The sequence below is a fragment of the Thamnophis sirtalis genome, unplaced genomic scaffold (genome assembly GCF_051295495.1).
Source record: "Thamnophis sirtalis isolate CommonGarterSnake01/CBP01778 unplaced genomic scaffold, rThaSir2_p1.2 scaffold_9, whole genome shotgun sequence".
In the NCBI taxonomy this organism is placed as follows: Eukaryota; Metazoa; Chordata; class Lepidosauria; order Squamata; family Natricidae; genus Thamnophis; species Thamnophis sirtalis.
In genome coordinates this window covers 2,727,216-2,747,845 of record NW_028261389.1, presented here as the reverse complement: position 1 = coordinate 2,747,845, position 20,630 = coordinate 2,727,216, and the positions used below count along the sequence as shown (strand labels likewise).

General features: G+C 48.0%; 1 protein-coding gene across 1 annotated transcript; it reads right to left on the bottom strand.

Annotated features, from left to right (window-relative positions):
* Positions 1 to 1,331: 1,331 nt before the first annotated feature.
* On the bottom strand, positions 1,332 to 13,414 carry LOC106537620 (carboxypeptidase A1). The gene is made up of 11 exons (XM_087722661.1): positions 13,320 to 13,414; positions 12,551 to 12,632; positions 12,117 to 12,251; positions 10,655 to 10,756; positions 10,415 to 10,516; positions 8,491 to 8,592; positions 6,925 to 7,035; positions 5,562 to 5,652; positions 5,205 to 5,404; positions 3,858 to 3,942; positions 1,332 to 1,865 (listed from the first exon to the last, which is right to left on the bottom strand). Exons 1-11 carry the CDS (start codon positions 13,382 to 13,384, stop codon positions 1,678 to 1,680), a joined length of 1,263 nt encoding a protein of 420 aa, XP_087578787.1. The 5' UTR covers positions 13,385 to 13,414; the 3' UTR covers positions 1,332 to 1,677.
* Between the last annotated feature and the right edge of the window lie 7,216 nt (positions 13,415 to 20,630).

The window sequence follows — 20,630 nt, the reverse complement described above, 5'->3', positions numbered from 1 at the left end:
GCATACAAGACCAATAAAATACAAAAATACAAATTCAAAATAAATCAAGCCCTTTTTGCTAGTGATTTAAATCGTGATTTAAATCAACTTGATTTAAATCAAATCCAACCTGGGAGAAATTATGAGGGCCCCTTGGTGCTCTGAGCTTGCATATTTTTCTTCAGATGTTTCATGACCCAAACAAGGTAACATCCTCAGGGCTAGGAAGGAGTGAAGGTTGCTGTATTCTACTGGTAATATAATAATATTCTAATATAAGAGAATATAAACTGACAGCAAACTACTCCTTATGTCAGATTCAGGTTAATGCCAGGGTTCCAAATAGCATCCAAGAGTAAATCAGAATCCGAGGCAAAGTATTCCTCAAAGTCCCAATTGATGAAGAGAGCCATGTTGGCACCTCTTGGAAAACCCAAATCTGAAAGCTTCCCGGTCTTCCCCTCCCAGTTGAAAGTTCAAGGTCTCCCCCCCCCCCCCCCAACCACAAGTCCACCCCACGGTCCAATCTCCCACTGTCAATGCTGGCAGTTCCACCCATCCAGATCCGGTCAGGTGCAGAGGTGCAAAGACAAAAGATGAACTTGGCTCTCTAGAAAGAATGTTGTTATGGCTACGTAGCATCTAATTTCGTACAACCCTCCCTCCCATTTTCCCACAATAGAAAAAAATGATAATAGAAATTGTGGCAGGTCAAAGACTCAAAAGAAGAGATGGCTGCAGGCCTGACACCTTACTACCGTAGCACTGATGATGTTACCTAGTTTGGGTCATGAAACATCGGTAAGAAAACAAGCTCAGAGAGCACCAAGAATCCCTCATTTCAACCCTGAGCTACAAATATTCTCCTTTATTAGTAAGGAGACATTGCTTGACCATGAGAAGAATCTATCAGTGGAACTCCTTGCCTCCAGAAGTTGTGGGTGCTCCAACACTGGAAATTTTCAAGAAGAGATTGGACAGCCATTTGTCTGAACTGGTGAAGGGTCTCCTGCTTGAGCAGGGGGTTGGACAAGACCAGTGCCAGGTCACAGCATGCCAGAAACTGGACTGCGGAAACAAGCAAAGCTCGATAAGCGGGCATCACGCAAAACCACACACCCGTCTGGTCTGCGGAAAAACGTCCATGGAACCCATCCCTGGTGCCCAAAAGACCAGTAGAAGACCTTCAAGGTCCCTTCCTACTTTATCCTACTCTTAAGCTACTGAATCCTGAAATGGGAACTTGTTCCAGTATTCCATATTTAACTTATAACTTTTATCTCCCGTCACTTGGACTTGCTTAGTGCAAAAAAGTGCCGGGCACACAAAAAACACAGATCCACACACAACGGTCCAATTAGAACTACTTTATTGCTGAAAACCCGACGCACAGGAATCTTCTCAACTATCGGCGCCTGCCGGGAGTTAGATCTCAGGGCCAGTGGAATTCCAGGGAGGGTAGATTTCATTCGCTTGTGACTATGTAGGGATGCTAGGCTGATCCCTCCTTGGACTCCACCCCCAGGTTCTGCCGCACTGCCATTACTACCGGCAGCAGAAATGCAGCAGGAGCCGATGATGTGCAAAGGGGCTATTGGTAAGAATCAGGCGGGAGGCGCCCCCGGGTGAATCCCAAAGGCGGGCTGAGGACCAGGCGGCCTGGGGCAAGACCGTCGCCGTAAGCCCGGCCCCTCCGGCTTAGTAGGGATGATCCCGCGTGTGCTCCATGATGGCCATCAGGGCAAGCCAGGTCTCCTCTGCCGTGGGAATGATCTGGTTAGCCGGGAGCAGGAACCCGTATCGTCCCTTGTCTCTCAGCTCAAAGGTGTAGGAGTACTTAATGCCTTGGTCGTAGGTCCAGTCAATCGTGCCTCCGTCAGCTTTGTCTAGAGACAGGAAGGGGGATGCAAAAGAAGACGATTCGTGAAAACCGTCTCTCGAGCAGGACAAAAGCACCCATCACCCCTCTCCCTTCGAGCACTGATGATGTTGCCTAGCTGGGTCATGAAACGTCTTCAAGGAAGCAATCAAGCTCGGAGAGCATCAATCACCTTTCCTCCTCCTCCTCCTCCCCTCTCCCTTTTCCCCTCCACAAATCCACTCCGAAGGCAGCTGATAACTGTCGGACGGCCCTGGCCCCCTCTCTGCCTCCGAGCCCTCATCCGAGCCTTCCCCAGACTCCAGGACTGGCCCAGGCTCCTCCCCAGCCTCCTCACTGCAGCCACCTCCGCTGACCAGCCACAACACTTGGTTCGTTTTGGTTTTCTCCCTCTTCCAGATAACGGGAGGGCAGAGAAGGAAAAAGAAGTGCTTTTTCATTCCTGACAGGCTCCCAGGTTCACACGTTCCCCTGGGAAGAATCCGGGAAAATCGACAGACCGAGGCTTCCCCACTGTAAGGTGATTGTGGTGCCGAGTTGGCGATAAAGGAGAAGATTTGGGAGTCCTGGGATGTGGCATAAGTCAAGAACTGTCACCAACGACGGTGGCTTTAATGATAGAATGAGAGCGATGGGTGGGACCTTGGAGGTCTTCTAGTCCAACCCCCTGCTCAAACAGGAAACGATCTACTGGATTCCTTATGGACTCAATCCACTACTCAATCCTGATGTCATCCAAGTCATCCTTGTCCCAAAGATGCTCTTTTTTTTCAAGAGGTAACTGGACTTTCTGGTTTTTCTTTGAAGATGTTTCACTTCTCATCCAATAAGCTTTCTCAGTTCTGACTGGGTGATGGAGGAAGGAAGGACTGATCCTCCTTGCAGACAGCTGGTCATTTGCATTCTTTTTAGAGGGTCGTTGAGGCCACTTGGAGGATTTTCTTTTGAAGACGTTTCACTTCTCATCCAAGAAGCTTCTTCAGCTTCTGACCGAATGGTGGGGGATGGAAGGATTTATACTCCTTGCAGACAACTAGTCATTTCCATTCTTTTTAGAGGGTCGTTGAGGCCATTTGGAGGTTTTTCTTTTGAAGACATTTCGCTTCTCATCCAAGAAGCTTCCTCAGTTCTGATCAAATGGTGGGGAAGGGAAGGATTGATAGTCCTTGCAGACAGCTGGTCATTTGCATCCTTTTAGAAGGTCGTTGAGGCCCCTTGGAGGTTTCTCTGTGTCCACAGCGTCACACCTGAGTAGTGCAATGGGTGTGGAGCAAAAGAACTGTGCAATTCCAAAGAAGCTTCCACACCCATTTGCACCACTCAGGTGTGACGCTGAAGACACAGAGAAACCTCCAAGTGGCCTCAACGACCCTCTAACAGGATGCAAATGACCAGCTGTCTGCAAGGAGTATCAGTCCTTCCTTCCTCCATCACCCAGTCAGAACCCAGGAAGCTTCAGGGATGAGAAGCGAAACAACTTCAAAGAAAAAAACAAGAAAGTCCTGTTGCCTTTTTTGGGGGGGAAAAGCACCTTTGGGATAAGTAATCCTAATCAAACCGTAGGCCCATTCCAATACAGGTAGTCCTTGACTTTACAACCCCCCCCAAATTCTGTCGCTAACCAAGACATTTATTAAATATCCGTTTTCTCCCGTTTTAACACCACCTTGCCACCGCTCTTAAGCGAATCTCTGCAGTTGCTGAGTTAGTAACCCGGTTGTTAAGCGAATCCGGCTTCCCCCACTGCTTGTCAGACAGCCGCCCAAGGGGAATCACGTCACCCCGGGACGTTGCAAGCGTCATAAATACGAGTCCCTGGCCAAGCCGCTGAATTTTGATCACATGACCAGGCAGGGGGGGTGCTACCTCGGTTGTGCGAAAAACGGCCCTGCCCCCTTTTTTTCCCCCAGCGCCGCAATAACTTAGAACGGTCACTAAACGAACGGTCGTAAGTCCAGGACCGCCTGCAATTCATCGGCTGGCCGTTTCGGTCACTTACAGATGGTGGTGAGGATGTCGCCGTATATGTACTTGGTTCCGTGGAGGGACTCCAGAGCAGCGACGGCCTTCTTAGCCAGAGCATCCTGGGAAGAGAGAGGAGGAGAGGAGATGGGAGGACCAAGTGGGGGAAGGGGGAAGTTTCTAGAAGGGGTTTTTTTTGGAGGGGTGGGGGCTTTAGTTAGGGAAGATGAGCAGCCGACAGAAAACCTCTGGTTGAGAAGAAGTTAAGGTGGCCTGTTGGGTTGGCCAAGCGTTCTTTGGGTCATCCTCGATTCACGACCACGACGGAGCCCAACGTTTTTGTGGCTAAGCGAAACATTGGTCCAGTGAATTTCCTCCCCCGGGGGAGGAAATGTTTCTTGCCCCCATCAGTAAGTGAATCGCTATCGCCATACGGTTGTGATAGCAAACTGCACTCCTTGCTAGCACTGTTGACGTTACCTAGTTGGGTAATGAAACGTCTGCAAGAAAGCCACCCAGCTCAGGGAGCACCAATCGCCCTTCCTCCTCCTCCTCCTCCTCCTCCTCCTCCTCCTCCTCCTCCTCCTCCTCCTCCTCCTCCTCACCTCTCCCTTTCCCCCTCCACAAACTCACTCCCTTCAGCACTGATGAAGTTAACTAGCTGGGTCATGAAACGTCTGCAAGAAAACCACCCAGCCCAGGGAGCACCAATCGCCCTTCTTCTTCTTCTTCCTCCTCCTCCTCCTCCTCCTCCTCCTCCTCCTCCTCCCCCCTCTCCCTTTCCCCCTCCACAAACTCACTCCCTTCAGCCCCAATGATGTTACCTAGCTGGGTCATGAAACGTCTGCAAGAAAACCACCAAGGTCAGAGGTCACCAGGGACCCCACAGCCCCTCCTCTTCCTCCTCCTCCTCCCACTCCTCCTCTTCTTCCTTCTTCTCTCCCTCACAAACCCACTCCCTTCTAGCACTGATGGTGTTACCTACTTGGGTCACGAAACATTTGCAAGAAAACCACCAACCTCGGACAGCACCAATTGCCCTTCCTCCTCCTCCTCCCCCCTCTCCCTTTCCCCCTCCACAAACCCCCTCCCTTCAGCCCTGATGACGTTACCTAGCTGGGTTGTGAAACGTCTGCAAGAAAATACGTGAGCTCAGAGGACTCCCCGCTCCTGTCAACTCCAGGCTACAAATATTCTCCTTTATATTTTAATCTTTTGAATAAAATTATATATACCTACATAGGGATGTGTGTGTGCGTATGTGTAATTTTATTCAAAAGATTAAAATACACACACACACACACCCCCAATTCAGAACAAAACTAGAGGAGAACATTATTAAAAGACACGTGAATTTTCGGATGGTTCTTCTGAGGAAGCTTACCAGCTCCTGGTGATCTGGCGCTTTCTCCGTGGTGTAACCGTAAGGGTAGAGGAGCATCTGGGAGTAACTGTGGATGGAGACGAAGGCCTTGATGTTGCCGTGTTGACGCACGAAATCCGCAATGGCTTTCACCTCCGGTTCAGACTCTGCGTAAGGCCCGCGGTAGGTTTCGGAGCAGGGGTTCCCGCTGGAGCCAGTCCCTGCAATGCAAAATGACAGGGGTTGGACTAGAGGACCTCCAGCGCCTTGATTCTTGCGCCACCGCAGGCGGTCCTCGACTCGCGACCACAATTGGGGCGCCGACTTCTTCCGTTGATGAAGCTGCCCAGTCCCCCAACACCCCCACCAATGTTTTACCTCCAAAGCCTGCTGCCCAATTCCGGTTGGGGTCGACTCCGATGCAAGTGGATCCCTCTATCTTCGATCTGGTCTTACGCCACATACGGTTCTGCAGATCAGGAATGCCCATCAGTAGCCGTAGCACTTATATGCCGCTTTCACAGGGCTTCCCAGCCCTCCCGAAGCTGTTTATAGAGTCATCCGATTGCCCCATATAATCTGGGAGCACATTCTAAGGATGGAAGGCTGAGTCGAACCTTGATCCGGTCAGGATCGAACTGCTGGCAGTGGGCAGAAGTAGTCTGCAATAGTGCATTCTGACCACTGTGCCACCAGGGCCCTTCCTTCCGTTCCCTTCTCTCCCTTCTTTCTTCCTCCCTTCTTTCCTTCCTCCATTCCCTCCTTCCCCTTCCCTTTCTTCTTTCCTTCCCCTTCCCTTCCCTTCCCTTCCTTTCCTTTGCCTTTCCGTCCTTCCTTCCTTCCTTCCTTCCTTCCTTCCTTCCTTTCTTCCTTCTCACTTAGCAGTATCATTTAGACATATACCGCTTCACAGTGCTTTTACAGCCCTCTCTAAGCAGTTTACAGGGTCAGCCTCTCTTGCCCCCAACAATCTGGGTCCTCATTCTACCGACCTCGGAAGGATGGAAAGCTGAGTCAACTTTAAGCTGGTCAGGATTGAACTCCTGGCAGTTGGAAGAGTTTGCCTGCAATACTGCATTCCAACCATTGCGCCACCGTGGCCCTTCCTTCCTTCCTTCCTTCCTTCCTTCCTTCCTTCCTTCATTCATTCATTCATTCATTCATTCATTCATTCATTCATTCATTCATCTCCATTCTCTCCTTCCTTCCTGCCTATGGCTCCCAACAATCTGGGTCCTCCTCCTACTGACCTCAGAAGGATGTAGGGCTGAGTCATCCTTTAGCCGGTCAGGATCAAACTGCTGGCAGGGGGTAGAGTAGCCTGCAATACTGCATTCTAACCACTGTGCCACCACAGTTCTTCTTTCCTTCCTTCCTTCCTTCCTTCCTTCCTTCCTTCCTTCCTTCCTTCCTTCCTTCCTTCCTTCCCACTTAGCAGTATCATTTAGACTTTATATACCGCTTCACAGTGCTTTACAGCCCTCTCTAAGCAGTTTACGTGGTCAGCCTATTGGCCCCAACCATTTGGGTTCTCATTTGACCGACCTCGGAAGGATGAAAGGCTGAGTCAACCTTGAGCGGGTGAAGATTGAACTCCTGGCAATGGGCAGAATTAGCCTGCTTCATTCTCACCACTGTGTCACCACAGCTCCAATGAATGTCGGAAGGAAGTAGAGCCTAAAGCATTTTCATGCTGCACCTCACATGTACCACCGATGTTCCACCACCAGGAACAAGATACCTTGGCGTGGGTGTAGGCATAACCATCCGGATTGGTGACAATCTCTAAGAAGATATCGAACTGGTTCATGATGGATGTGAGAGAAGGATCTTTCCCGACTTCTTCAAAGATCTAAAGAGGATCGAAATCAATTGAATGAAGCTGTTTCCTGGCCAGATGCCTTTCCTGTTGCCAATGCGGAGTTTTGTTCAGCAGTTATAATCCCATTTTGCCTAGAGAGAGAAATATCTGCCTCTACCTAGGATCGAACACACAGCCTCCGGATTGTGAGGCAAGAGCTCAACCTCTAGGCCACAGCACCACTCTACATTGCATCCATCTAACTGCCTTACTGGTGCATTTATGGCAGTGGCCCCCAATCTTTTGGGCACCAGGGACCGCTTCCGTAGAGACAAGTTCTCCACTAACCAGAGGGGGGCGTGGTTTCGCGTGCTGCCTGCATCCCACGGATGGGGCTTCGCTTGTTGGTACGGCCCAGTTTGTGGCATATTGTGGACCAGTACCTATTCACGGACCAGGAATTGGGGACCCCCGATTTATGGGATCACTATGACAGGACACCCTTCACAAGCCAACATATTTTAGGACCTGGAGTGGGGGGGAAAAAATCTAGAAAATATCAGATTGGCCATGGCTTTTATTTTATTTTTATTTTAGGACTAAATGGGGAACAGAAGCCATGAAATGCGGTGGGGGGCAGATGTGCTGGACCGTCCCCATTTTTCCTGCATTTAGGGAAAATTACAGGAATATCATCATCGTTCTTTTAATGACCTCATAATTCTTTTGGGGGGGTGGAGCCTGGGCAACTGAATGAAGCTGAGTGTTTCCTGGCCGGATGCCTTTCCCTGTCGCCAGTGCAGAGTTTTGTTCGGCAGATATATTCTCATCGTGTGCAGAGAGAGAAATATCTGCCTCTACCTAGGATCGAACTGACCGCCTGCCGATTGTGAGGCCACCGCAGCACTTGGAAAATTACAGGACTATCTCTAAGAAAAAACAAGGTGGCATATAGATAGTCCTTCGGCTCACGATCACAATTGAGCCCCGAATTTCTGTCGCTAAGCAAGACATTTATGAAGCGAATTTTGTTCCATTTTGCAACCTTTCCTGTTGCGGTCGTTCTATGAAACACTGCAGTTGTTTTAAATGAATAAGATGGGTCAGAAAGTAACAAGAAGTGATCCGGGACACTCATCGATAGGAGTCAGTTGCCAAATGTCTGCATTTTAATCACGGGACTGCAGTGGTCGTGTGAAAAAATCAGGGTTTTTTTCCCGTGCCCTTGTAACTTCGAATGGTCACTAAATGGACTGCTGTACCCCGAGGACTTCGCCTGTAGTGCAATTGGAGCCCCCGTCAATCCGCCAAACTTGAAAAGGGGTTTTTTTCCCGTGCCCTTGTAACTTCGAATGGTCACTAAATGAACTGTTGTACCCCGAGGACTTCGCCTGTAGTGCAATTGGAGCCCCCGTCAATCCGCCAAACTTGAAAAGCCCTGATCTAACCAAGAGATGATGGTTTAGCTTTCCCCTCTCCTGCCTAGAGAAAGTTTGCGGCTGTTACCTTCTTTGCAAACCAAATTCCACTGGCTTGAGTGACCCACTCGCGGGAATGGATGCCGGTGTCAATCCAGATCGCTGGCCGATTGGTTCCCCCGGTGCTGAACTGTGCCAAGCAAAGAACAAAGAGAAGACTTCCATCTAAGCCAGTGTTTCTCAACCTTGGCAACTTGAAGATGTCCGGACTTCAACTCCCAGAATTCCCCAGCCAGCATTCGCTGGCTGGGGAATTCTGGGAGTTGAAGTCCGGACATCTTCAAGTTGCCAAGGTTGAGAAACACTGATCTAAGCAACCATCTTGATTTGAATCTTACAAACATTTCATGACCCAACTAGACAGGGGTGAGATTCAGCCGGTTCAGACCAGTTTGCCAGGACCGGCTGGCCCTACCCCTCCAAGGAGTCTCCACACGGCCCATTTTGGATGCCGGGTAAGTGCCTGGAGGCTCTGGGAGGGCGAAAAACAGGCCGACCGGAAGTTCTGGAAGTCTGGAAACGGACTTGTTTCCGGCTTCTGGAGGGCCCCCAGAGCCCGGGGAGGCAATTTTTGCCCTTCCGGAGGCTCAAGGAAAGCCTCCAGAGCCCGGGGAGGGTGAAAACGACCCCCCCACACACACACACTGTGAGGAGGCCAAGGAGGCCACCCAGCAACTGAGCAGAGAACCAGTTGTTAAAATTTTCCAATCTCACCTCTGGAACTAGGTAACATCGTCAGTGTTACAAGGGAGGGAGGAGGAGGAGGAGGAGAAGAGGAAGAAGGAGCAGAAGAAGGGGAGGAAGAGGGGGAGGGGGAGGAGGAGGAAGAAGAAGAAGAAGAAGAAGAAGAAGAAGAAGAAGAAGAAGAAGAAGAAGAAGAAGAAGAAGAAGAAGAAGAAGAAGAAGAAGAAGAAGAAATAATCATCCTTGGTGCTCTCTCATGAGGGATCTTTTGATGCTCTCTGAGCTTGGTAGTTTTCTTGCAGACGTTTCATGAGCCAACTAGGGAACATCATCAGTGCTAGAAGGGAGTGGTGGTTTGTGGTGAGGAGGAGAAGGTGGAGGAGGAGAAAGGAGAAAGAATAAAGGGAAGGGGCAGGGGGAAGGAAAGGGAGGGAGGGCTGTGAGGGAGTCCCTGGTGGTCTCTGAGCTTGGTGGTTTCCTTGCAGATGTTTCATGACCCAACTAGGGAACATCATCAGTGCTAGAAGGGAGTGGGGTTTGTGGGATGGAGGAGGAGGAGGAGGATAAGGGAGGAGAAGGAAGAGGGAGGAGGAGGAGGACTGTGGAGTGCTTGGTGCTCTCTGAGCTTGGTTGTTTTCTTACAAACGTTTCATGACCCAACTAGGAAACATTATCAGTGCTAGGAGGGCGTAGGGTTATGGACAGGAGGAGGAGGAGGAGGAGGAGGAGGAGGAGGAGGAGGAGGACTGGGGAGGTCCTTGGTTCCCTCTGAGCTTGCTTGTTTTCTTACAGACGTTTCATGACCCAACTAGGTAACTTTATCAGTGCTAGGAAAGCAGGGGGTGGTTAGTGGTGTTGGTGGGGAGGAGGAGGAGGAGGGAGAAGAAGAAGAAGAAGAAGAAGAAGAAGAAGAAGAAGAAGAAGAAGAAGAAGAAGAAGAAGAAGAAGAAGAAGAAAACTACTACTGTGGGGTCCCTGGTGCTCTCTCAGCTTGGTGGTCTTCTTGTAGATGTTTCATGCTCCAACTAGGTCACATCATCAATGCTGGAAAGAACGGTGTTTACTCTCTGTTTATATACTCCACTGAAGATGTTACCTAGCTGGGTCAAGAAACGTCTACAAGAAAACCACAAAGATCTCCACAGTTCAACGCTCAGCTACCAATCTTCTCTTCTCTTGGGGTTTAGTTATGTTGAAAAGACACGACAACTTTCCCCCCCCCCTCCAGAAGTCCTCCCTCCAAAATGAGCATCCAAACAGAGACTGACCTTCAACACATTGATTGGGCGTCCTTCGGTTGTCTGGCCAATCTCAATCTTGCTGACCAGGAGGGGTTTGGTGCGCACCAAAAGGTCCATGAAGCTATAGATCTAGCAAGCAAAGAGCAGATGCCACAATGGGGTCTCTAAGTGGTCCTCTAGAAGTCTCCTCCGCTACTGAATTCAAATATTCGCAGTCGTAAGATGGTTGGAGACACACACACCCCACCGTGCCTTAAATGTACTTACTGTATCCAAGTCGTGGTAAGCAGCGAAGTTAAAATTGGCGAGTGACAACTCTTGGACTTGTCGTTGGCGCATCATTTGACTCCTCTCCTCCTCAATCAGTTTCTGAAGGAGACAACGAGGAGAATCACAAAGGGTCAGTTGAGCAGGAGGTTAATCTCTCCTCTGCGTCTTCCACTCAGAGCTAAATCCCACTCCATCCTTCCGCGGAATGAAGACTTTTTCTCAAATCCATTCTCCCGTTGATCCATCGAAACCCTTCCAGGAATTTCAGGAAGGTAAATGTTCCCCTCGCTTTACTTCTATTGTAAAGGTAAAAGTAAAGGTTCCCCTGGCACATATGTGCTAGTCGTTCCCGACTCTAGGGGGCGGTGCTCATCTCTGTTTCAAAGCCAAACAGCCAGCGCTGCCTGAGGACGTCTCTGTGGTCATGTGGCCGGCATGAATCAACGCCGAAGCCGCACGGAACGCTGTTCCCTTCCCACCAAAGGTGGTTCCTATTTTTCTACTTGCATTTTTTGACCTGATTTCGAACTGCTAGATTGGCAGAAGCTGAGACAAGTCACGGGAGCTCACTCCGTTACGCGGCGCTAGGGATTCGAACCGCCAAACTGCTGAGCATTCTGATCAACAAGCTCAGCGTCTTAGCCCCTGAGCCACTGCGTCCCTTCTGAAAATTCCAGGAAAGCCAACCCCAAGCCCTTGGTCATGTTGGCCAACTCATCTGATGGAAGAGCAGCCTAGAACTTCTTCCAATCCATAACATTGACTCAAAACATCTGATGGTCCGTGGGGGATACCTTCTTAACGATGGGGTTTCAACATTGAGATAGGGTCAACTTGCTACACTACATTTTTTGGTGACGAGCCTAAAACATACAGCATAGACCAGAGTTAAAAGGGTCTTGGGAGGTGGTTTAGTCCAACCCGCTGGTCACAGAGGAAATCTCATTCCATTTCGGACAAATGGCTACCCAATCTCTTCTTGAAAACCTCCGGTGATGGTGCACCCATAACTTCTGTTCCACTGATTAACAGTTTCAACTATCAGGACATTTCTCCTTAGTCCTAAGGTTGAATCTCTCCTTGATTAGCTTCTACCCTTGCTTCTTCTTCTTCTACCTTCATTGTTTTTTGGAAAAAGCTCTCACTTTTTGTGGCATCCCCTTAGAATTACAGTTCAATATGATTACGGAGAGGTAGTGTTTCTCAACCTCAGAGACTTTAAGTCCTGTGGACTCCAACTCCCAGAATCCCCCAGCCAGCTATGCTGGCTGGGGGATTCTGGGAGTTGAAGTCCGCAGGACTTAAAGTCACCGAGGTTGAGAAACCGTCTCTTGGAAAAGCACCTTCGGGACACTTCCATATGTCCTTCTCCATTGCTTCTGATGTCAGATCTTTTGAGATTGCAAGAGTGGTTCTTTCCAGGACCAACAGGTCCACCTCATGTGGTCAGAGCACTCACCTGAAGGTTGCCGATCATGATGGAGTATTGGATGTCATTGGCCTCCAGAAAGGCCTTGACCCCTTGAAGGCTGTGGAAGGGCACGCGGACATCTATGGGGAGGTCGGGATGAGCCGGTGCTCGCCAGAAATCCAGCTACGCATCCAAATGAGAATGAAGAGAGAAGATTATTGACATGGTGTCATCATCGTTGTTGCCTTCTTTTAACGACCCCATCCTCCGTTGCAGCGTGGAGTCTGGACAACTAAATGGAGATGTTTACTGGCCGGATGCCTCCCTGTCACCAATGAGGAGTTACATTCAGCAGATATGAACTTTGGAAACACATCCTATATAGCTCAAGAACAATTTCCTATTCCTTCAACGTTCTTTATTAATGAATAACTTCATCATTCTGGCCCCTGATCGTAGGAAAGGTTCTTGTTAATCAGTACCTGAAGATTCTCCAGAGCTTCCAGCTCCTTCAACGTCTCCACCTGAGCTCCATCGGCAGCCCGGATTCTGAGCACCTGATGTCTGCGGAACAGAATAACAAGAGTTGGAAGGGTCCTTGTAGGTCATCTAGTCCAACCTCCCGCACCCAAGCAGGAGGCCCTACACCATTTCTGACAGAGGGCAATCCAGTCTCTTCTTGAAAGTCTCCAGGGATGAAGCTTCCACAACGTTTGTGTGGGTGACAGAAACAGAATCCCCCCCCCAAAAAACGGCATATATTAAAATGAAATTTCGTTGCATACAGCTCTCAAAAGAGTCACCACCTCCAATATGCACCGCATGAACATGACAAGATAAATAAATACAAAATGATGCATATACCCGCATATATTGCGTGAAGTAGAGAAACAACACAGTCTCTAACAATGCTTCAAGCTCTATGCACATAGCGCTTATGAGCAGTATCCTGAATAGCGGGAAGCAAGCTTACTATAATCTCCACTGTCCTCACCACTCTCTGTAGGGACTTTCTATCTGATTTGTTAAAACGCTCCCCATCGCGCCTCGTTTAAAAAGTGGCCAGGATAGAAGGAGAAAGATGTAGCATACATAGCAGGGGCTCTACTTAGAGGCTGGTAAGGGATGCCCCCCACCCCAAATTATCAAACTGTCCAGCGACCAATGCTGCTAAGAGTCCGAAAGTGGCACCCGGTGAACTCTTCCCCCGGTCACTGTGTCCTTTCCTATCCGAGGCCCGTGTCTACCTACCCGTTGAAGGTATCGGTGGCAAACGCCACCGCCAGCAAAGTCGCCAAGACCACCAAGACCCTCATTGTCACCGAACAGGGCAACAAATAGGAACCCCTTCTCTTCCATCGCATTTTTATATATACCTGCCTAACCCGGCCACGTGTTGCCTTGACCATCCACCGAGGACACAGCGGCCAGCTGTCTGCTTTCTCACGGCTCTGTCGGAAAAGACACACAAACACACAAGGCTCACCTGACGGGTGTCCGGGGAACACGCCAGCTGCCTTGATAGGAGGGAAGAGGGGGGTCGTCTCTGCTGCGTCTCTCTCTCTCTCTGCCCAAAGCTGTGACGAAGATGGATTTCTTGCAAACACAAACCCAGCGTTGCTGTACGGGTGGTCCTCGGCTTACGACCGTCCGTTCAGTGATTGTTTGTTTCACAAACGGTTGTGAAAATAAACGGGAGTTATAACCGGTCCTTGTGTTTAAAAGGGCCACAACATCGCCACAATCAAGTGATCACAACCTGGGCATGTATTTTCAAGAGTTGCCGAGTCGCGGGAATCACGTGGTCGCCAGTTGTGATCTTCCCAGCGGGCTTGCCGCAAACAACGTCCATGGGGGGAGCTGGAGTCGCTTAACGACTGAGCGATTTGCTTAACAACCGAAGGGGTTTAGAACATAGAGAAACAGAGTGGGAAGGGACCTTGGAGGTCCTCTAGTCCAACCCCCTGCTCAAGCAGGAGACCCAAGACCGTTCCAGACAAATGGCTGACTAAGCTTCTTCTTTAAAACCCTCCAGTGATGGAGCACCCACAACCTCTGGTGGCAAGGAGTTCCACTGGTTAATTGTCCTCACTGTCAGGAATTTTCTCCTTAATTCTAGGTTGCTTCTCTCCTTGATGAGTTTCCATCTCTTGCTTCTTCTGCTTTCTGGTTCATTGGAAAATAGACCCCTCTCTTCTTGGTGGCAGCCCCTCAAATATTGGAAGATCAGTGTGATAGAATAACAGAGTTAGAAGGGACCTTCGAGGTCTTCTAGTCCAACCTCCTGCCCAAGCCGGAGACCCTGTACCGTTCCAGACCAATGGATGTTCCTACATTGGTCAGGTCATTAAATTTATCTGCTCCTAGATTTGCCGCGTAACACAGCTATTGTACAAGTTGCAAGAGCTCTCCGTTTCTCTCCATGCGCCATTCAAGGTGCTAGTCCTCACCTTAAAAGCCCTTTCACAACCCAAGACCAGGTTTATCTGCGGGATTCACTTTTCCCTTAAGGGCATCTACTGGTCCTTATCAGATCAGATCCAGCGGGCACACCCTTAATCCCTGGGGGATTCTGGGAGTTGAAGTCCAGGCATTGCAGTCTGGCTGGGGAATTCTGGAAGTGGTAGTCCATACGTGTCAAAATGGCGGCGGTTGAGAAAATCTGGCTCCGAGGCCGTGCAGGGTTAGGGATTGCAAGGCTGTAAGTAGTTGGCCCATTGCGGAGACTTCCACGGTCCCTCAATTTAAGACAGCCCTGATTAATGATGAGAAAATCTCTCTCTGGTGCAAGAAAAGGTTTTCCAACCACGTCATGTTGGTTAATGGTTAACGGTTTGATTCTTTTTCCCCCCAGTGGAAAATTCCCCCCCCCAGCTCAGGTGACATAAACAGATGCTCTGAATCCCAAATATCCTGGCTCAGCATCTCTTGTCTGCTTCTCTCTCTCTTTTCTTGTCTCTTTTGCTCTTTCCTTTCTCTCTCTTTCTATTTCTCTCATTCTTTCTCTTTTTCTCTCTCTTTTCTCTCTCTCTTTCTCTTTTCCTCTATCTTTTTTCTTTCTCTCTCTTTTCTCTCTCTTTCTTTTCCTCTCTTTACTTTCTCTCTCTCTCTTCTCTCTTGCTTTTTTCTTTCTCTCTCTTCTCTTTCTATTTCTTTCTCTTGTTCTTTCTCTCTCTTTGTCTTTCTCTCTCTCTCTCTCGCTCTTTCTCTTTTCCTCTGTCTTTTTCTTTCTCTTTTCTCTCTCTGTCTCTCTTTTCCTCTGTCTTTTTTCTTTCTCTCTCTTTTCTCTCTTTTTCTCTTTCTCTTTCTTTTCCTCTCTTTACTTTCTCTCTCTCTCTCTCTTGTCTCTTGCTTTTTTCTTTCTCTCTTTCTCTTCTCTCTAATTCTTTCTCTTGTTCTTTCTTTCCCTCTCTGTCTTTCTCTCTCTCTCTCTCTCTCTCTCTCTCTTTTCCTCTGTCTTTTTCTTTTCTTTCTCTCTTTTCTCTCTTTTCTCTTTCTCTTTCTTTTCCTCTCTTTATTTTCTCTCTCTTTTCTTGTCTCTTGCTTTTTTCTTTCTCTCTCTTCTCTCTTTCTATTTCTTTCTCTTGTTCTTTCTCTCTCTTTGTCTTTCTCTCTCTCTCGCTCTTTCTCTTTTCCTCTGTCTTTTTCTTTCTCTCTTTTCTCTTTTTCTCTTTCTCTTTCTTTTTCTTTCTCTCTCTCTTTTCCTCTGTTTTCCTCTGTCTCTGTCTGTCTGTCTGTTTGTCTGACTGTGTGTGTGTGTGTGTGTCTGACTGTGTCTCTGTCTCTGGTCTCTCTCTCTCTCTCTCCACAGACACTTCTATCACAGGGTGCAGGGTGTGCTATTTTTAAACTGTTCCAAAGCCAGAGGGCCATACCAAATTTGCCAGGTCAGCTGCGTCCTCATAATGTCTCTCTTTGGAATCAACTGATCCATGGACAGGTGGCTATGCTGGACATGCGCTGCAGGCAAACGCATGCATTAAAATATAACATATTTCCAAGAGAGACTGGAGAGCCACTTGTCTGAAAGAGTATAGAACAGCGATGGCAAACCTTTTTTGGCTCGCGTGCCATAAGTGGGTGGAGCGTGGGGGGGGGGGTCGTGCACGGGCATGCCACACCCATAATACAATGCACAACACCCCCCCCATGCGTATGCGCGCATGACAGGTGCTCCCCCCCCCATTTTTTGCATGCTTTTTTCGCCCTCCCCAGGCTCCAGAGGCTTTATAGGAGCCTGGGGAGGGCGAAAACATCCACCCCCACCCCCTCAGAAGCCCTCCGGAGGCTTCCGGGACCTTCAGGAGGCTTCCTTAAAGCCTCCGGAGCAGTCAAAATGACCCACCGAGCAAACCGGAAGTGACTTCTGGTTTGCCTGTAGGGCCGTTTTTAGTCCTCCGGAGCCTTCAGGGAAGCCTCCTAAAGGGCCCTGAAACCTCTGGAGGGCTTAAACTGACCCTACGAGCAAACCGGAAGTCCGTTCCCGAACTTGCCCCATAGTGCCGGGTTTTTTTGCACTCCGGAGGCTTCAGGGAAGCTCCTGAAGCCTCCGGAGGGCCTTGGGGTGGGGGGAGGCTCTTTTCATCCTCCCCAGGCTCTTATAAAGCCTCTGGAGCATGGGGAGGGCGAAAAAAATATCACTGTAACACGCTCTACATGGGGCTGCCCTTGAAGAGTGTTCGAAGACTTCAGTTAGTCCATAACGCAGCCGCGCGAGCGATTCTGGGTGCACCCAGGTACACCCACGTCACACCTATCCTCCGCGAGCTGCACTGGCTTCCCATTAGTCTCCGGGCCCGCTTCAAGGTGCTAGTCGTCACCTATAAAGCCCTACATGGCATCGGACCTGGGTACCTGAGAGACCGCCTCCTGCCAATTACCTCCCAAAGACCGATTCGATCGCACAGGTTAGGTCTCCTCCGGATTCCATCTGCCAGCCAATGTCGGCTGGCGACTCCCCGGGGGAGAGCCTTCTCTGTTGCAGCTCCGGCCCTTTGGAATGACCTCCCCGTGGAGATCCGGACCCTTACTACCCTCCCGGCCTTTCGCAAAGCCACTAAGTCCTGGCTGCTCCAGCAGGCCGGGGGGCTTGTGAAATATCCAGCCCCACGGAAATTGTGAATGTTGTGTATTTTAAAGTGTTGTTTTGTTTATTTATCCCCTTCCCTTGTTTATTGTAAGCCGCCCAGAGTCCTTCGGGAGTGGGCGGCATACAAGACCAATCAACTCAACTCAAACTCAAAATGGCTTTAAAAAAGGCTGAACTCAGCTGGCCAGTGCGCGAGTGCATGCTGGCCAGCTGACAGGGCAATGCCTTGCGTGCCCTGACAAATGGGTCCGTGTGCCATAGGTTCGCCATCCCGGGCATAGAGTCTCCTGCTTGGGGGGGTCGGACTAGAAGACCTCCGAGGTCCCTTCCAACCTAGTCACTCTGTTATTTTGTTCTGCTTTTTTAAACCTGTTTTGTACAGAATTGAAATTTGCTTTACAGGGGAGTGAATGAGCAGAGAGTTGGCCTGGCATAAGGCAGAGATAAAGAGCTCACCTGCCAGGTGACACCTGGCTGGATTTTGTCCCAGGAGAACAGAGGTGGGATTCAGCCAGTTCTGACCAGTTCTGGAGAACCGGTAGCGGAAAGTTTGAGTAGTTCGGAGAACCGGTAAATGCCACCTCTGACTGGCTCTGCCCCCATCTATTCTCTGCCTCCCGAGTCCAAGCTGATCGGGAAGGAATGGGGATTTTGCAGCAACCTTCCACTGCCACACCCATCAAGCCGGTACTAAAAAGAAAAAATTAAATCCCACCACTGCAGGAGACCCTTTTAACGGGCTCTGGTTTGACCCTCAATTCTTAGGGTTGCAAGCGTGCAAACAGCAGGCAGGAGTGTGAAACAGTTAGGGTGCATCACTTGATAAAGTTGTGTGCAAATTGCTAGGGAGATCGGTCGGGGGAGGGGGGCAAAGGGTGTGGGCAGAAAAGTCAAGATGGCAGCTATGATGATGGAATCCTCCTTTTGTGTGTGTGTGTGTTTTATATACCGCAGCCGTCCTTGGATTTGACCTTCTAAAGCGGATTTCTCCATCTCTGCAACTTTAAAAATGTCTGGACTTCAACTCCCAGAATTCCTCAGCCAGAATCAAGTGCACTCCAACTCCCAGAATTCCCTTCCCTCAGAAGCAGCCCGTTTCCTATTGGGCACATCCATCCTGGAGCTGTTTCTGATCCCCTTCCCCCCCACCTCCTATTTCTACAGCTGAAAGACTATTGTAATGCTTGCTTTCTGACGCTAGATGGCACTAAAGTACTGTCTGAGATGGCACTAAAGTACTGTTTGCATCAATATGTATTTTAAATAGTAGATACAAGCAAGAAAGCTATTTCCTTTTCTACTTATGACTATAACTTTGCTGTTTATATCTTTACGATTTGTATTTTTTATTTAGTTTCCTAGTATGCTTTGATTGCTTATTTAGTATCCTGTGACTATCACTAAGTGTCTTATGAGTCACAATGAATGTATTTTTATGGTGACTATGATCGTGATTTATCACTTATAGCGTTTAGCTTTTATGCACAATGAGAGCTTATGAACTGAAGACAAATTCCTTGTGTGTCCAGTCACACTTGGCCAATAAAGAATCTTCTCCTGTCCTGTCCCTATTCCTATTTTTGATTTTTTATTCTATTCTATTCCTATTTTTTGTTCTATTTCATTCCATTCTAATAATTATTCTGTTCTATTATATTATATTCCATTCCATTCTATTGCTAATTAATTCTAATTTTAATTCTATTCCATTCCATTCCAATTTCTGTTTCTATTTCTATTCTATTCAATTTCATTCCAATTATTATTCTGTTCTTCTGTTCCGTTCCGTTCCATTCTATTTCTATTTCTATTCTATTCCTATTTTCTGTTCTATTTATTTCTATTTTCTGTTCTATTCTATTCCATTCCATTCTAATTATTATTCTGTTCTATTATATTATATTCCATTCCATTCTATTTCTAATTAATTCTAATTTTAATTCTATTCCATTCCATTCCAATTTCTGTTTCTATTTCTATTCTATTCTATTCAATTTCATTCCAATTATTATTTTGTTCTTCTGTTCTGTTCCATTCCATTCTATTTCTATTCTATTCCTATTTTCTGTTCTATTTATTCCTATTTTCTGTTCTTTTCTATTCTATTCCATTCTGTTCTAATTATTATTCTATTCCATTCCATTCTATTTCTATTATATTCTATTCCAATTATTATTCTATTCTATTCTGTTCTGTTCTATTCCGTTCCATTCCAATTGTATTTCCATTCCATTCTATTCTCTCTAATATTTTAGGGTTCTTTGTGTCATTATCTGGTATAATTCCTCCATTCAGCTTCTGGTGCAGCCAAGTAAAATAATCTGAAAAATCCCAGATGCCAAAGTCAGTCTGATCAGCACTTCTGCCTTCTTCCATAGTCATCCATCTGGATTTTACCAGCCATAATTTGAATATTCCCTTTGCTTCCATATCTGGGGCATTTCCCCTGCTTCCCTCTCTCTCTCTCTCTCTCTCTCCCTCCCTCCCTCCCTCCCTCACACACACACACACACACACAGAGGGTTGTTGGAACGCAACTGTCTTCATTTATGTTCATATAAGAAGTCCTTGAACCTGATTGCTTCCAATGTATTGAACTTGGTTAGAAGTAGTATCAATTTACTAAGCCACAAATAAAATGAATCAGCAGAAGACCATTGTTGGGTACGAGATGGGTGGCAAATAAATGTTACCAATCAATCCATCAATCTCTATAGCTCAGGGTTGACTGATGGAGTCCTTGGTGCTCCTTGGACTTGGCTGATTGGGGTAAATTGTTTTCTGCTTGCTTGGTGGTTTGTCTGGTGTTAATCCCTGCTTATCTATTGGCTGCTGGAAAGGATGTCCTTCTTTGTGGGCTTTTCTGTTGTCTCTTTTGAATGGGGTGTAAATGGGGCTCATCTCTATGTGTCTGTTAGCACTGATGATGTGACCTAGTTGGGTAATGAAACATCTGCAGGCAAACAACCGAGCTCAGACTTCACAAAACTAACCAAAGCTACAGGTGTTCCTCGACTTACAAGAGTTCATTTAGTGACCATTCAAAGTTACAACGGTGGTGAAAAAAGTGGCTTACAGTCATAGGTTTTTCACACTTATGACCGTTGCAGTATCCCCATGGTCACGGGATTAAAATTTTGATGCTTGGCAACTGACTCATATTTATGACAGTCGCAGTGTCCCGGGGGGGGGGGTGTCACGTGATCTCCCTTTGCGACCTTCCGACAAGCAACGGGGAACCCAGATTCCCCCTAACAACCACATCCCTAGCTTAACGGCAATGATTAACTTAACAACTGTAGAAAGAAAGTTCGTAAAATGGGACACAGCTGACTGAACAACTGTCTGGCTCAACAATGGAAATTTTGGACTCAACTGTCGTCGTAAGTTGAGGACTACCTGTATACCCAGGGCCCACGAGTCACATCATTAAGAGGATCCATAGTGAAGAAAAATGAAGGAAAAGTCCAGAG

Coding starts and splice junctions, on each gene's coding strand:
- LOC106537620 (XM_087722661.1), bottom strand. CDS start 13,384: ATGAGGGTCTTGGTGGTCTTGGCGACTTTGCTGGCGGTGGCGTTTGCC. Junction 7,036..8,490: donor GAATTTGGTTTGCAAAGAAG/GTAACAGCCGCA, acceptor GATCCTCTTTAG/ATCTTTGAAGAAGTCGGGAA. Junction 5,653..6,924: donor ATGCCTACACCCACGCCAAG/GTATCTTGTTCC, acceptor CCTGATCTGCAG/AACCGTATGTGGCGTAAGAC.